The sequence below is a fragment of the Ovis aries genome, chromosome 5 (genome assembly GCF_016772045.2).
Source record: "Ovis aries strain OAR_USU_Benz2616 breed Rambouillet chromosome 5, ARS-UI_Ramb_v3.0, whole genome shotgun sequence".
NCBI lineage: Eukaryota > Metazoa > Chordata > Mammalia > Artiodactyla > Bovidae > Ovis > Ovis aries.
This window is the reverse complement of record NC_056058.1, coordinates 1,989,895-2,007,464: the sequence shown is the minus strand read 5'-3', so window position 1 is coordinate 2,007,464 and position 17,570 is coordinate 1,989,895. Positions and strand designations below refer to the sequence as shown.

At 46.6% G+C, this 17,570-nt stretch overlaps 1 protein-coding gene across 2 annotated transcripts in view; it reads right to left on the bottom strand.

The window, feature by feature from the left end:
- The window catches only part of ADAMTS2 (ADAM metallopeptidase with thrombospondin type 1 motif 2), a 255,023-nt gene that overhangs the window by 34,904 nt on the left and 202,549 nt on the right, over positions 1 to 17,570 (bottom strand). For both annotated transcript variants that reach the window (XM_042250871.1, XM_042250872.2), the window contains 2 exons: positions 17,074 to 17,206; positions 16,355 to 16,468 (listed from right to left, as the gene is read on the bottom strand). In XM_042250871.1, the coding sequence (XP_042106805.1) occupies positions 16,355 to 16,468; positions 17,074 to 17,206 (247 nt within the window). The remainder of the gene's footprint in view (positions 1 to 16,354; positions 16,469 to 17,073; positions 17,207 to 17,570) is intronic.

Sequence of the window (17,570 nt, the reverse complement as noted above, 5' to 3'; positions counted from 1 at the left end):
TCCCACACTGCAGGCGGATTCTTTACCAGCTGAGCCACAAGGGAAGCCCGTGGATACTGGAGTGGATAGCCTATCCCTTTTTCAGCAGATCTTCCTGACCCAGGAAGTGAACCAGGGTCTCCTGCATTGCAGGCAGATTCTTTACCAACTGAGCTGCTGCTGCTGCTGCTGCTGCTAAGTCGCTTCAGTCGTGTCCGACTCTGTGCGACCCCATAGACGGCAGCCCTCCAGGCTCCCCCGTCCCTGGGATTCTCCAGGCAAGAACACTGGAGTGGGTTGCCATTTCCTTCTCCAATGCATGAAAGTGAAAAGTGAAAGTGAAATCGCTCAGTCGTATCTGACTCTTAGCAATCCCATGGACTGCAGCCCACCAGGCTCCTCCATCCATGGGATTTTCCAGGCAAGAGTACTGGAGTGGGGTGCCATTGCCTTCTCCAACCAACTGAGCTATGAGGGAAGAAAATCCTATGGAAACCACTAAAAACTATTGAAAACCACTAAAAACTAATTTTTAAAAGTTCAGTGAGATTGCAGGATTCGAGATCGATATACAAAAATCTATTGTATTTCTATAGACAAGCAGTGAACGAACTGAAATGAAATCAAGAAAACGATTCTATCAGAGACATTGAGAACAGACTGGTGGTTGTCTAAGGGGAGGAAGGTGGGAGAGGGTTGGATTGGGAGTTTGGAATTAGCAGATGCAAACTGGTGTATACAGAATGGATAAACAACACAGCCTTCCTATACGGCGCAGGGAACTATATTCAATATCCTGTGGTAAACCATAATGGACAAGGATATAAAATATTCATATAATCACAGTATTTATATTTTAAAATTTATAAATGTTTATGTAAATATGAAAATTTACATAAATAAATAACAGTCACTTTGGTGTACAGTGAGTAACATAACATTGTAATTCAGCTATGCATCAATAAAAAGTAAAAAAAGAAATTAGAAGCATTTGGAGTTAAAAAGAAGAGAACAATTCTACTTACAATAACATCAAAAAATGACAAAAAAATTTTTAGGGATAAATTGAAGGGAAAAAATGTGACATTAGTACACTGAAAACTACAAAAACTTGTTGAAAGATCAATGATCAAAGATCTAAGTAAATGGGAAGACATCCCATTTTCATGGACCAGAGTTTAATATGGCAGCACAGTCATACTCAGAGACATTGCTGGTTCCGTTTCAGACTACCACAATTAAGCAAATATCAGAATAAGGAGGGCCATATGAATTTTTTTTGGTTTCCCAGCACATGTAAAAGTTATGTTTACACTATACTGTAAGCTATTAAGTGTGCCATGATGTCTTTAAAAAACAACGTACATATCATACTTTAGAATATTTTATTGCTAAAAAATGCTAACCATTAACTGATAAGGCAGGGTGTTAGGGAAATTAAATGAATAGTCTGTTTAGGCTTCAGAGACAAAGCAGAGCACGCCTCTGACCTTGCTTCTAACCTGCCTGGACACTGCCCTGACTGGGAGTGACTGGGAGTGACTGCCTGCTGTGAGTCCAGTTTAGGTAAGATGCGGGAGCAATCTTGAGATTGTTGAGCCCCTGAAGGGGGCCTGGCCAACCAAGTCCCAGGCTTAACAACATTCCAAGTTTTACAAGACAAAACAAACAGCATTAACATGAAACCAGGTTTGCAATTTGGTCATAGATGGATGAAGATATCAGTTTGCTTCCATCCTGGGATTACAAATGGGAACCCCTGACTGCAACCTTTGAAATCTTACCCACAGAGGTGCCTTGCTGACCTTTCCCAAAGGGGACTCCAGATGCTCTGTGACACGGGACTTCCCAGCACTGATTAAGTCTGGATGTTTGCCAAAACCCAATTTCGTGACGTATCCTCTGCTCTATTTCTCTTTTCTTTTAATCTTAGTATATTGAAAGTAAGCTAGATAATTCTCTAATAAATATTTGTATCATTTATTTGTATTATCATGTGGTTATTTTGTTAACAAATCCTTTGAACCTGAGACGAGGAAAGTGAAAACTTTCAGCAAAACACAAGGTGGCCACAAACCTTCAATTTGTTTAAAAAAAAAAAAAAAAGTAGTGTCTGCAAAGCACAATAAAACAAAGCATAATAAATTGAGGAATGCCGGTATTCCCCATATTGATCTGTGACTCAATGCGACACTTATGCTAGAATTTTGCAGAAACTGAGAAACTCCTAAAATTCAAATCAAAGGATCAGGAATAGCCAAAACAATCTTGAAAAAGAAGAGGGTTGAAGGACTCAGACTTACCTGTTTCAAAGTTTACCGCAAAACTAAAATAAACAAGACAGCATGGCTCTGGCATAAAGAAACAAAATTATTAATGGAATGGAACACAGAGTCCGGAAAGGAGCCTTTACATATTGAAGGAGGAAACAGACAGAGCTGGACTCCATCTTAGGCCAGGCTGGGAACAGTAGGCTACACGCCCGGTCACCCTCCCAATGGACTCTGAACTTTGTACCCAGCGTCTATAGAGATGGCACACCAATGGGAAACCAGACCCCCGGGGAAAAGAGCCTCAGGACCTGTACTTGGACTCTCCGATGCCTAAAAGAATATGCCAATTATCTCTGTAAGGGAACAAAGTGGTAAATTCCGTTATGTTTATCGGGATATGACCACAGTCCTGTTGATAAATGTCCACTGTTTGTCTAGTCTTGTGACACATGAATCATGGGCTAACTTTGATCGTATCTCTCTTTCACTTGGTCCAGACTAGTTTCAAGGAATTTGGGGAGGTGGGTTTGAGCAAGTATACTTAGGGTATATAAGGTTTTCACAAAAACTGGCCGGGGTCCTTGGCTAAGAGGAGACTCTGCCTTGGGCCCACTGGTGTAATAAACTGCACTCCACTATCTGCATTGTCCTTCTGAGCGAGTTTGTTTACCGGAACGCATGGCTACAACAATATGATCAACTGATTTTCAGCAAGGGTACCAAATGATTCATTGGAAAAAAATAGCCCCTTCAACAAATGGTGCTGAGACAAACGGGTATTCCCATGCAAAAGAACAACGCTGGACTCTTGGCTCACACCTTACACACATACTACGTGACAGTGGGTCACAGACCCAAAGGAAAGAACAGGGACACACCTTCATCTAATGGCAGTGGTTCCTTAGCTACACCACCAAAACACAAGTGACAAGAGAAAACATATCTACATCCAGTTCAGTCATTCAGTCGCTCAGCCGTGTCCGACTCTTTGCGACCCCGTGAATCGCAGCACGCCAGGCCTCCCTGTCCATCAACAACTCCCGGAGTTCACTCAAACTCACATCCATCGAGTCCGTGATGCCATCCAGCCATCTCATCCTCTGTCGTCCCCTTCTCCTCCTGCCCCCAATCCCTCCCAGCATCAAGGTCTTTTCCAATGAGTCAGCTCTTCACATGAAGAGGCCAAAGTACTGGAGCTTCAGCTTTAGCATCATTCCTTCCAAAGAAATCCCAGGGCTGATCTCCTTCAGAATGGACTGGTTGGATCTCCCTGCAGTCCAAGGGACTCTCAAGAGTCTTCTCCAACACCACAGTTCAAATGCATCAATTCTTCGGCACTCAGCCTTCTTCAAAGTCCAACTTTCACATCCATACATGACCACTGGAAAAACCACAGCCTTGACTAGATGGACCTTTGTTGGCAAAGTAATGTCTCTGCTTTTCAATACGCTATCTAGGTTGGTCATAACTTTTCTTCCAAGAAGTAAGCATCTTTTAATTTCATGTCTGCAGTCACCACCTGCAGTGATTTTGGAGCCCAAAAAAATAAAGTCTGACACTGTTTCCACTGTTTCTCCATCTATTTCCCATGAAGTGACGGGACCAGATACCATGATCTTCGTTTTTTGAATGTTGAGCTTTAAGCCAACTTTTCACTCTCTACTTTCATCAAGAGGCTTTTAGTTCCTCTTCACTTTCTGCCATAAGGGTGGTGTCATCTGCATATCTGAGGTTCTTGATATTTCTCCCGGCAATCTTGATTCCAGCTTGTGCTTCTTCAAGCCCAGCATTTCTCATGATATACTCTGCATATAAGTTAAATAAGCAGGGGGATAATATACAGCCTTGACGTACTTCTTTTCCTATTTGGAACCAGTCTGCTGTTCCATGTCCAGTTCTAACTGTTGCTTCCTGACCTGCATACAGATTTCTCAAGAGGCAGGTCAGGTGGTCTGGGATTCCCATCTCTTTCAGAATTTTCCACAGTTTATTGTGATCCACACAGTCAAAGGCTTTGGCATAGTCAATAAAGCAGAAATATATGTTTTTCTGGAACTCTCTTGCTTTTTCCATGATCCAGCGGATGTTGGCAATTTGATCTCTGGTTCCTCTGCCTTTTCTAAAACCAGCTTGAACATCTGGAAGTTCACGGTTCACATATTGCTGAAGCCTGTTTTGGAGAATTTTGAGCATTACTTTACTAGCATGTGAGATGAGTGCAATTGTGTGGTAGTTTGAGCATTCTTTGGCACTGCCTTTCTTTGGGATTGGAATGAAAACTAACCTTTCCCAGTCTTGTAGCCACTGCTGAGTTTTCCAAATTTGCTGGCATATTGAGTGCAGCACTTTCACAGCATCATCTTTCAGGACTTGAAATAGCTCAACTGGAATTCCATCACCTCCACTAGCCATGCTTGTAGTGATGCTTTCTAAGGCCCACTTGACTTCCCATTCTAGGATGTCTGGCTCTAGGTGAGTGATCACACCATCGTGATTATTTGGGTCATGAAGATCTTTCTTGTATAGTTCTTCTGTGTATTCCACCAACCTTTTCTTAATATCTTCTGCTTCTGTTAGGTCCATACCATTTCTGTCCTTTATCAAGCCCATCTTTGCATGAAATGTTCCCTTGGTATCTAGTTTTCTTGAAGAGATCTCTAGTCTTTCCCATTCTGTTGTTTTCCTCTATTTCTTTGCCTTGATCCCTGAGGAAGGCTTTCTATCTCTTCTTGCTATTCTTTGGAACTCTGTATTCAGATGCTTATATCATTCCTTTTCTCCTTTGCTTTTTGCTTCTCTTTTTTTCACAGCTATTTGTAAGGCCTTCCCAGACAGCCATTTTGCTTTTTTGCATTTCTTTTCAATTTCTTTTCTTGATCCCTGTCTTCTATACAATGTCACGAACCTCCATCCATAGTTCATCAGGTACTCTGTCTATCAGATCTAGTCCCTTAAATCTATTTCTCACTTCCACTGTATAATCATAAGGGATTTGATTTAGGTCATACCTGAATGGTCTAGTGGTTTTCCCTACTTTCTTCAATTTAAGTCTGAATTTGGCAATAAGGAGTTCTTGATCTGAGCCACAGTCATCTCCTGGTCTTGTTTTTGTTGACTGTATAGAGCTTCTCCATCTTTGGCTGCAAAGAATATAATCAATCTGATTTTGGTGTTGACCATCTGGTGATGTCCATGTGTAGAGTCTTCTCTTGTGTTGTTGGAAGAGGGTGTTTGCTATGACCAGTGCATTTTCTTGGCTAAACTCTATTAGTCTTTGCCCTGCTTCATTCCGTATTCCTAGGCCAAATTTGCCTGTTACTCCAGGTGTTTCTTGACTTCCTACTTTTGCATTCCAGTCCCCTCTAATGAAAAGGACATCTTTTTTTGGTGTTAGTTCTAAAAGGTCTTGTAGGTCTTCATAGAACTGTTCAACTTCAGCTTCTTCAGGGTTACTGGTTGGGGCATAGGCTTGGATTACTGTGATACTGAATGGTTTGCCTTGTAAATGAACAGAGATGATTCTGTGGTTTTTGAGATTGCATCCAAGTACTGCATTTTGGACTCTTTTGTTGACCATGATGGCTACTCCATTTCTTCTGAGGGATTCCTGCCCACAGTAGTAGATATAATGGTCATCTGAGTTAAATTCATCCATTCCAATCCATTTTAGTTCGCTGATTCCTAGAATGTCGACGTTCACTCTTGCCATCTCTTGTTTAACCACTTCCAATTTGCCTTGATTCATGGACCTGACATTCCAGGTTCCTATGCAATATTGCTCTTTACAGCATCGGACCTTGCTTCTATCACCAGTCACATCCACAGCTGGGTATTGCTTTCGCTTTGGCTCCATCCCTTCATTCTTTCTGGAGTTATTTCTCCACTGATCTCCAGTAGCATATTGGGCACCTACCGACCTGGGGAGTTCCTCTTTCAGTATCCTATCATTTTGCCTTTTCATACTGTTCATGGGGTTCTCAAGGCAAGAATACTGAAGTGGTTTGCCATTCCCTTCTCCAGTGGACCACATTCTGTCAGACCTCTCCGCCATGACCCGCCCATCTTGGATGGTCTCACAGGCATGGCTTGGTTTCACTGAGTTAGACAAGGCTGTGGTCCTTATGTGATTAGATTGACTAGTTTTCTGTGAGTATGGTTTCCGTGTGTTTGCCCTCTGATGCCCTCTTGCAACACCTACCATCTTACTTGGGTTTCTCTTACCTTGCACGTGGGGTATCTCTTCACAGCTGCTCCAGCAAAGTGCAGCCGCTGCCCCTTACCTTGGATGAGGGGTATCTCCTCACTGCTGCCCCTCCTGACCTTGAACTTGGAGTAGCTCTTTTCAGCCCTCCTGCGCCTGTGCAGCCACCACTCCTTGGGCATGGGGTTGCTCCTCCCGGCCACCGCCCCTGACCTCGGACTGGGGTAGCTCCTCTCGGCCCTTCCTGCACCGTCATAGCCTGGCAGTCTCGGCCACTGCCCCTGACCTCAGACGTAGGGTACCTCTTCTTGGCCACCACCCCTCGGGCATGGGGTCCTCCCGGCTTCTGCCCCTGACCTCGTACATGGGGTAGCTCCTCTTGGCGTCACAGCCGCCTGCGCTAAGTGCAACGGTCACAGCCGCCCACGCTAATGTATATCTACATTAGACTTCACCAAAATTAAAAGCTTTTATGCATCAAATGATACTAACATGAAAGTGAAAAGACAATAATAGGAGGAAATATTCGCAAGCCATTTACCTGAGCAGTCTGATAAGGGATTTGCTTCCAGCATATAGAATGAATAGAGAATGATTGTAACTTGATAATAAAAAGATAACTCAATTAAAAATAAGCAGAGGTGATAATGAATAGACATTTGTCCAAAAAGCATACATACAAGCTGTCACTATACTCATGAAAAGGTGCTCAAAACCACAATGAGATAATACTTCACATCCACTGGGATGGTTATAATAAAAACACAGGTAATAACTTTTGGTGAGGATGTAGAGAGATTGTTAGTAGGAATGTAAAAAGGTATAGCTGCTTTGGGAACTAGTCTGGCAGTTTCTCAAAACGTTAAACACAGAGTTACCGCAGGAACCAACAATTCTACTCCTAGACACATATTCAAGAAAAATGACGCATCCATAGAATAACTCGTGCCCAAACGTTTTCAGCGGCATTTCTTATAGCAGCTAAAAACTAGTTAACAGCTCAATGTCCATCAACTAATACACTGATAGATAAAAACACAGTGTATATATACAGCAGATTATAATCGAGCAATAAAAAAGAATAAAGTACTGAGAAATGGTATAACATGGATGAAGCTTGAAAACATTATGCTAATTGAATGAAGCCAGTCCAAAAAGGCCACATATTGTACAATGCCATTTATATGAAATATTCGGAAGAGGCAACTTAAAGGAGACACAAAGTAGTGGTTGCCTAGGATTGAGGAGGAGGGGGTGAATCATGTTGTAATGGTTGTACAACTCCAGGAATACAGCGAAAACCATTGAATTCTACATTTCAGATGAGGTAATTTAAATGTGAGTCACATCTTTATAAAACTGTTACGGGAAAATAAAACCGGAGGCAGGTAGAATTGGTGTGTGTGCTGTAGCTTGCCAACACTTCCTCTAGCATGTTGAGAGAACTATTTTTTAATTTTCAGCAATTTAGAGTAGTTACTGGTGATGCTATACGAATATTGAGATGACCAAATTAGGAGAAACTGCTATCTGGTGTGCTTCTGGATGTGGATTTCAGGGTGTTTGACGTTTTCTTGGTCAGAGACTGATTTAAAATGCTTTTCAGATTAGCAACTCAGTAACTGTTGCTGTCAACATTTTTACTGTAGAGGCAATATTCTGAGCTTGACATTGTCTTTGATGTTGTCAACATTTCATGTCAAAATCAGAAAGAAGTTTAAATGCTTTTCCAAAGTATTCATCAGATTCACTCCTCTTTGTTAACTGCATTGTCAAACACTTCAAGAGCCTGTCTGTTACTTACTTCTCTTGAATATTTATCTTTTCCTCCTAATGAATGACTGCTTCAGTCTGATCTGAAACTTTTTAGTTATAATTAAACTTTTGAAGTCAGATTTATTTCTACTGATTTCTTCACTCATTTTAAATCTTTATTTATTTTCCATGGATTTTTACCTGAGTTTTATTTAATAAATAATTTAAAAATGATAAAAGAAGGTATATTAATACATATCTAACTACTGCACAGTTGCACTCATCTCAAAATTCTCCAAGCTAGGCTTCAACAAGTACGTGAACCATGAACTTCCAGATGTTCAAGCTGGATTTAGAAAAGGCAGAAAAACCAGAGGTCAAATTGCCAACATCCATTAGATCACAGAAAAAGCAAAAGAATTCCAGAAAAATATCTACTTCTTCTTCATTGACTATGCTAAAGTCTTTGATTGTGTGATCACAACAAACTGTGGAAAATTCTTGAAGAGATAGGAATACCAGATCACCTTACCTGCCTCCTGAGAAATATGTATGCAGGTCAAGAAGCAACAGTTAGAACCAGACATGGAACAACAGACTGGTTCTAAATTGGGAAAGGAGAATGTCAAGGCTGTATATTGTCACCCTGCTTATTTAACTTATATGCAGAGCACATCATGCGAAATGCCGGGCTGGACAAAGCACAAGCTGGAATCAAGATTGCTGGGAGAAATATCAATGACCTGAGATATGCAGATGACACCACCCTTATGGCAGAAAGCGAAGAACTAAAGAGCCTCTTGATGAAAGTGAAAGAAGAGAGTGAAAAAGTTGGCTTAAAACTCAACATTCAAAAAACGAGGATCATGGCTTCCGGCCCCATCACTTCATGGCAAATGGATGGAGAAACAGTGGAAACAGTGACAGACTTTAGTTTCTTGGGCTCCCAAATCACTGCAGGTGTTGACTGCAGCCATGAAATGAAAAGATGCTTGCTCCTTGGAAGAAAAGCTATGATAAACCTAGCATATTAAAAAGCAGAGCATTACCCACAAAGGTCCGACTAGTCAAGAGTTATGGTTTTTCTAGTAGCCATGTATGGATGTGAGAGTTGGACCATAAAGAAAACTGAGCTCCGAAGAATTGATGCTTTTGAACTGTGGTGTTGGAGAAGACTCTTGAGAGTCCCTTGGACTGCAAGGAGATCAAACCAGTCAATTCTAAAGGAAATTGGTCCTAAATATTCATTGGAAGGAATGATGCTGAAGCTGAAGCTCCGATAATTTGTCCACCTGATGTGAAGAACTGACTCATTTGAAAAGACCCTGATGCTGGGAAAGATTGAGGATAGGAGGAGAAGGGGACAACAGAGGATGAGATGGTTGGATGGCATCACCGACTTGATGGACGTGAGTTTGAGCAAGTGGAGGAGCTGGTGATGAACAGGGCGGCCTGGCGTGCTGCAGTCTATGGGGTTGCAAAGAGTGAGACATGACTGAGCAACTGATATCAGAAGTCTTTCATCTCTCCCTTACTTTATTGTAAGCCAAAATTTTCAAAATAGCAGTTTAACTGGTAACAGCTTTATCAACATTTTGAGCAAATTTTTCGTGTTCTGTCTGCATTCAAGTTTCTCTCCTGGTGTTTGAAAATTATTTTTAATGCCCGTTATGCTTTGTAATACATATGTTTGGAGGTCTGGGCAGTTTTTCAAGAAACAAATCATCTTGTTAAACTTAGCGTTTTCAAAGAATTCTCCAAATTGGATCTGTGTTAGTAGTCCCAACTACAAGACAACACCAAAAGGAAACAAACTATTGCAAACACAGGAGCAATCACAACCTCTAGTATAGTTGAGGCCCCTTGTCTGCAATCACTTGAGAAGGCTGTGCTGAATATAGCACGTATTCTTCAATGACCTTGGGTGAGTCAGTGCAGAGGCAGTAAGAGTATTTCTAGAAGCCAAAATTATACCTGGACAGAATCAACAACCTAGCTGTAGATATAAGGCACTAAAAGCCACATGCACGCGTGCTCAGTTGCTCTTTGTGACCCCATGGACTGTGGCCCCCAGGTGCCTCTGTCCATGGGATTCTCTAGGCAAGAACACTGGAGTGGGTTGCTAGGCCCTCCTCCAGGAGATCATCCTGACCCAGGAATTGAACCTGCATCTTTTATGCCTCCTGCATTGGCAGGCATGTTCTTTACCCCTCGCTTCACCTGGAAAATCCCCAAACCATATAAATAAGCCAATAAATACACCCCAAATCCAATTTCTCCTTCGCCAAAGCCACAAAACACCTGTGGCTGCTTTAATGTCAGCCGACAGGAGAAGTGTATCAAAGGGGAAGGGTGAGTGAAAGCGGAAGTGGCCCTAATTGATTACAGTCCGTGAGAACATCAGGCCTTGCCGACACCCTGCTCTAAGACTCCAGCCTCCAGACGTGTCAGGAAGAAATGCCTGCTGTCTGGGTCACCCTAGTCTCAGGGATTTCTGCCCCACCTGACTAGGACAACGAGGGTGGGAAGGGTCCTGGCACCTCTGAAGTTGTGATGGGGCCCAGCCTCTAAATCACTGATGGCCACAGGGACCAAGGACAAGGAGGAGGCCACGCGGTGGTCCCTCATCCCCACTGGACTAACTGGTCTTCAGTTTGTAAATGGGGAGCTGGGCAGGGGACAACTCAGGACATGCCACAGGCCCATGGTGTGGTGGACCACCTCCTCCACAAACTTGGGTCCAGATGCAGAGAGGCAATTCATACACATTATAGGAAATATGAAAACAAGGCAGAAAGACAGAAAAATCATCCTGAATTCCACAACCTAGAAGCTGTCCCTCTAATATTTTGGTCTATTTCTTTCTGGATAACTGTGAACACTTAAGAGTACAAGCAAAGCAAATGAACAGTTTTAAACTCTGATGCCTCAGTGTTATCATGAAAGAAACATGTTTAATATTATTAAAATGTTTTATAAACATATGTTTAAATGCTTACAAATATTTCATCCAGTAGAAGGGCTTAAACCTTTAAAAGCACAAAGTCACACGTCATGAGTGAATTGGAGCCACACATACCCATGAACAAACCTGACCTGCCTCTCAGGATAAGCACCATGGAGAGCACTGGTGCACTTCAGCAGGGCCAGGAACACCGCCAGGTTGGTCTGAAAGCCTGAAAGGCAGACTGTTCTTTTCAGGAAGTGCGCATTTAGCATTTCTGAACCACTGTGGTCCTGGGTTTCCGTTCTCCACCCACCAGTATGTCCTGAGCTGGTGCCATTGCCAGGAGCCTGGGATGTGAAGATAATTGACTTGGACACTTAGGTGACTCGCCCAAGGGGGGACAGGATGGCTCAAGGTCACACAGTGGGGAGGGAGGGAGGGCTTAAACTCCCATGCCCAGACCCTGGGCGATCCCTACAGTTCTGCCTGCCTGCCAGTCCTCGACTGTGCAGCAAGACACGGGCATCATGGGGCCTCTGCACTGGATAAGCACTGTGGCACATGCTTCTGAAACAGTCCTGAATTCATGAAAACTTAGGGTGAGTGTTGTTCCCAAGACACTGCAGGCGAATGTGAGACAGGAAGGATTCTCTTCTGCCAGGACACTCGGATGCAGGAGCCATCTTGACCCAGTTGGGTCTGTACCCTGGTTCGGGCAAGGAGGGCACAGCGAGCCCACTAACCCAGCCTGCAGAGTAGAGGCATCTGGGGGGACCCTCTGCGCCTGGCCTGACCTTGCCTCCAGGGGATGAAGGCCATCCCTGTGTGGCCACAGGGACCTCCTGTCTGACAGCAGATCCGAGCCAAGTCTCCAGCACCCTGGACAGGGCAGGATATGACTCGCGCTCAGGAGGAGTCATCTTCAGGTCAAACAGTCCCTGCCTCTCTCCCGCCATCACTCGTCTCCTGGGGAGCCATGCGTGTCAACTGTGTCTTTTGTTTTCCGGATTCTGATGCTTTGACATCTGGGTCTTGCTGACCCTGGAGGGACTTCCCCTCCTAGGGTTAACCAGCTCCCAGAGATGGTAAACAACTCATCCACAGGGTAATTTTCAAGTGCAAACTAATCAATCCAGAGCACACATACCACCCCCCCACACACCCCACAGCCTCCTCCTTCATCAGCGCTCCTAAATTCCAGGCCACCATCCGCCATCCTAATCACTCCAAGCCCAGTCAGGTACTAGACAACTAGGGGCAGCCCGATGCCCCAGAGCCCACTGAAATTATTCCCACCAGCCGATCCTAATCCTGTTCGCCTTGCTTTTGGCATTTCTTTCTCTCCAAACGCAGTTCCTGCCCCCACCCCCCGCCCTGCTCTCCAACTCATCCTGGAGCTTCCCTGTGAGACTGACCACTCCTCCCCGCAAACTTCCTTGGGATTTTTGAAGAACTATCTTTTCAATGACAACTCTCTTGATTTGTTGGCCTTAGCACAACCTTTCCCTTAGTACATTACATTTTAAAATACCGTGCTCCTCTCAACCACCCTCCCCAGCCATCTTCCCCATGCTCCCATCCAAGGAGATCCCCCCACTTGGAGCACTTGTCCCACATCTCTCCGGGCGTCGGCTGAACTCCACTGAAAGCCTCTCTGTGCTCCCTCCAGGCCCCTCCCTATCCCCTTGCTCACCATCACGTCATTGCCACCTTGTCACATTCATGGGCAACCATTGGAGACAGTGATACCCGATGGAAAAGCAAGCCTGACGTATGGAGGGATGGATGGGTGGGTGGATGGATGTGAAGCTGAGGTGACTAACCAGCCTAATCCCCAGGTCCACTGCACACATCTCTTCCAAGAACAATAAGCTCAGCTCTCCCCTCTCAGCCAAACGTGCCTGCTCAGAACTCCTGATTCTGTAAGAAAGCTACGTGCCCACAGCCCCTCATTGCTCACTGCCCATCCTCTCCACCTGACCTCACCTTCCCATCCGCTCCACAGTGTGCAACCCAGGCAGACAAGGAGCAAGTCATGAAACCGGGGGCAAAGGATGCAGGTGGCTCAGCTGTAGGTTTAATCCCTCTTTCCAGGTCATCTCTGTGGATGGAATAAAGATACGTGGTTCTGTCTCTGGGAAACGGCAGCTGCAGGAGAGGACGATGTGCTTGGGATGACCCGTTGTGGACAGTGAGGAGACCAGGAAGGGCCTGAATGCCGTGTGACCTCCTGCCCGGCATCTGGCGGGGAGGCACGCAGCAGGGGACAGAAAGGGACAGCTGAGCCTGGCACAGCCCTGCTTTCCCAGACGAGCTGCTATTTCTCCAGCCTGCCTAGATGTTACCCTGCCCCTCCCCACTACCTTCTCTCCTGGGCCTGGTGGCTGCTCTTAGAGGAAAGGGGGAGATAAAGGATGACTGCTTTCCAGATATAAGATTACACTGCCGTAAGTAAGACACCGAAACGTACAAACTCACAAGTGCAGAGGGTTCTGATGGAGCCCTGGGAGGTGCCGCTCCCCGACTTTGCCCCTGTACCCACTCCACACACACCAGGAATCCCTGGTCCAGCTCAGCTTTCTCCCTGTGCTCCTCGTGAACCAGGGCAGGCTGAGCTAAGCCTGAGCGCCCCCTCAATCAGCACGACTGGGCTAAATAAACTGAGTGTCCTACCGGCAAAAACAGTGAAGTCATCACTGGGTCAGCACTTTCCGTGCAAAAGGGTGCTTCGGCCACACCTGCCCCCTTCCTCACCATCCCGCCAAGGGGAAGTGGGCCAGTAAGCTGGAGATCGAGTACTCTCGGGCCCACATTTGGCTGTGGCCAGTATTCCTGTGGGAAAGGCCTACCACCACCCCCCGACCACGGACGGGCACACCACACAGTGTCTGCTCCCACTCCTTCTCTCCAGCCCAAGGCTGGACGTGGAGGGGCAGATTGAGGTAGGGCTCCATGCCAAGCTTGTCTCATTCTCCAGCTCAGCATTTACTGAGCTCCCCCCTGGGGTTATGGCAAAAGGTTTGGGGTCCTTGTCTTCTCCATCGAGGTCCCGCGGAGAAGAAGGCTATGAGGTCCGTTCTGGCATTATTAGGTCCCTGGAGTATTACTAACAACATCCCATTTGCAACGTCTAGTCTATGGGCATAGCTAAATCACCTGGATGCCTCTTAAAAACACCAATTCCCAAGTGTTCTAACAAAAACATACACGTGAATGTTCATTAGCGGACTATTCACAGATACCAAAAGGTAGAAAAAGCCCACATGCCCACCAAATGGTAAACAAATGTGGTATATCCATATAGCGGAATGCCATTTGGCCGTAAAAAAAGAAATGAAGCCCTGATATCCGCAATAGCACAGATGATCTTTGAAGTTATGATGCTAAGTGAAAAAAAGTCAGACACAAAAGGCACATATTATGTCATTCCACTTATAGGAAACGCCAAAATAGGCAAATCCATAGACAGAGAAGGCAGGTTAGTAGTTTCCAGGAGCTGGAGGGGGACAATAACCGGGAGTCACTGGTTCGTGAGGCCTCTTTCTGGGGTGATGAGAAGTTCTGGAAACTACAGTAGTGACGGTTGCACAACTCTGTGAAAGTCCTAAAAGCCACCGAGAGTGATTTAAGTGATGAATTTTATATTATGTAGGATTTTAACATAATCTTACAAATAAAGAACCAAACAAAATAATTCTCAAACCTTATCCCAAATCAAAATCTTCGGGATGGACCTGGAAATCCATATCTCTAACAAGCTCTGCCAGGGACTAAAATAAAGCAGAATTTAAAACCTGTGGTGCAGAAACCTCAGGCCCAGGTGGTTTGGGTGTCTTTCTAGGCCTAACACTGGGGGACACTGGAGTCCTCTCCTGGACCTCACAGGATCCTGCTGTGTCTGCTGTCTTCCCCGGGCTGAACTCTCCTGGGCTCATCTGCATAAGGAGTGGGAGTGTGAAAAACCAAGATCATGGCATCTGGTCCCATCACTTCATGTCAAACAGAAGGGGAAAAAGTGGAAACAGTGACAATTTTATTTTCTTGGGCTCCAAAACCACAGTAGATGGTGAGTGCAGCCATAAAATTAAAAGACGCTTGCTCTTTGGAAGAAAAGCTATGACCAGTCTAAACAGTTTGTCAGAGACATCTGAGACATCAACAGGGACAAAGCAGAGACATCATTTTGCTGACAAAAGTCTGTATAGTCAAAGCTATGGTTTTTCCAGTAGTTACGTATGGACATGAGAGCTGGACTATAAAGGAAGCTGAGCGCTGAAGAATTGATGGTTTTGAACTGTGGTGCTGGAGAAGACTCTTGAGAGTCCTTTGGACTGCAAGGAGATCCAACCAGTCCATCCTAAAAGAAATCAACCCTGAATATTCATTGGAAGGACTGATGTTGAAACTGAAGCTCCAACACTTTGACCACCTGATGCAAACAGCCAACTCACGAGAAAGCATTCTGATGCTGGGGAAGATTGAAGGCAGGAGGAGAAGGGGATGACAGGGGATGAGATGGTTGGATGGCATCATCAACTCAATGGACATGAACAAACTCAGGGAGATGGTGAAGGACAGGGAAGCCTGGTGTGTTGCAGTCCATGGGGTCACAAAGAGTAGATAACTTAGCAACTGAATAACAATGAGAATCAGGCCCAGAATTTGGGCTGGAAGGAGAAGCCCTTTGTCTTGCCGCTTCCACGGAAAGTGGGAAGCGGGCCTGGGGTAGCAGGCAGGCACTGGTAGGTGGCCATCCAGCTACCTCTAGGGACAAGTGTGCCCACCAGGGACCAAACAGCAATGTGCTAGGGGGTAAAAAGGCCAAGCCTGATGCCGGGCCTGAGGATCCTAGGCCCACCGGAATGTTGGCCAATGTTGGTGTCAGGGTGAGGTGATGCAGGCACCCACAGTGTGCAGGGGGTATGGAAGGCTTCCAGAACCCCAAAACTGGTCCTTAGAAGAGAGGATTCCCACAATGGGGCTTGATGCACACTGAGGAGCTCTGAGACATCAGGTTCCCTCCGACAGAAGGAAGAGTGTATGAGAGGTTCAGAGGGCAGGAGCTCTGGAGAGTGGAGAGTGGGGTTACTACGAGGGAGGCAGGGGTCCCCTGAGATGACCCCGGCCCCACTCCAGCGCCCTGCAGGATCTGCCCTGGAGAGCTGTGCGCGTCCGTGTCTGCCCTCTGCCCTGACTCACCTTGCCAGGCGCACACATGGTCCCATCCAGGGGCGGCCCCTTCTTTGTCTTGCAAAAGTAGGGGTTTTCAGGGTGGCTGCACCACAGCTGTTTGCACGGGTCGAAGGTCCGGAACTGGAAGAGAGCAGCGGCAGCTGGCAGGCCATCTCCCACTGCAGGGGCCTTGCGGGGTTGCCCCCCATCACCCCGGGGCTCTCGTGCACGGCTGCCCAGGACAGGCCTGGGTGTTGCCCTGAGCTCTGTGTGGTTCTGGTGCTGTGAGGATTTCGGGGGTACTTCATGCTTCCTGACTGTACATGACGCAGGGACAGCGCCTCCCGTCCCTGGGGGCTGCTGGGCCTCCCGAGCCTGCAGACCTTGGTGGCTACACCTTTCATGGAGCCTGGACCTCTCATGGAGCCGGCTGGGCACCAGTGTGCTTGGCATGAAGGCTGGTTGGCATTCCTTTGGCCCAAGCAGGCATCCCATGAGCACTCGCTGTTCCCCGGCTGAACACTCCACTGCCTCAATCCCTCCCGAGGCCACGTCTGGACCAGCCAAGAGAGCACGGGGCACCCACTGGATATACGGCAGTAGGTGTGGGGAGAACCTGGTGTTTGGAGGGCCGCTCCACCCTGTCCCGGGGAGCCACCCCGACACCAGCCACGTCCCGGGAGACCAGGCGGGTCTGGGCTAAGCTCCCGCTCAGTCCTTGCAGGTGTCCCGGCTCCGACACTCACCGCGGTGCACATCATGTAACCGAGGCCAAAGTCGAAACGGCACTGCTCGTTCATGGAGTAGTGCAGCCCGGGGAGCTGGGGCAGCGCTGGCCAGTCGTGGGTGAAGGGGTCATCCCGCAGGCAGTCGTAGGAGCTGTGAGGGGACACGGGGGCACCACAAGCTGCCTGCAGCAGGACCGGGCTGCCCAGACCAGGCGGCAGTGGAGGCCCCTCATGGAGCCTCGGCGGTGGGCCTGCTTGCACCCCCCAGCCCTAATGCTGTGTTGCCTTAGCTTCCTGTTGCGCCTCTTTCCCTTGGCATGGTTAGGCAGGACCTGGCTTGGCTGGGCCCTGTGCTAAGTCACTTCAGTCGTGTCCGACTCTGTGTGACCCCATAGACGGCAGCCCACCAGGCTCCCCCGTCCCTGGGATTCTCCAGGCAAGAACACTGGAGCAGGTTGCCATTTCCTTCTCCAGTGCATGAAAGTGAAAAGTGAAAGTGAAGTCGCTCAGTTGTG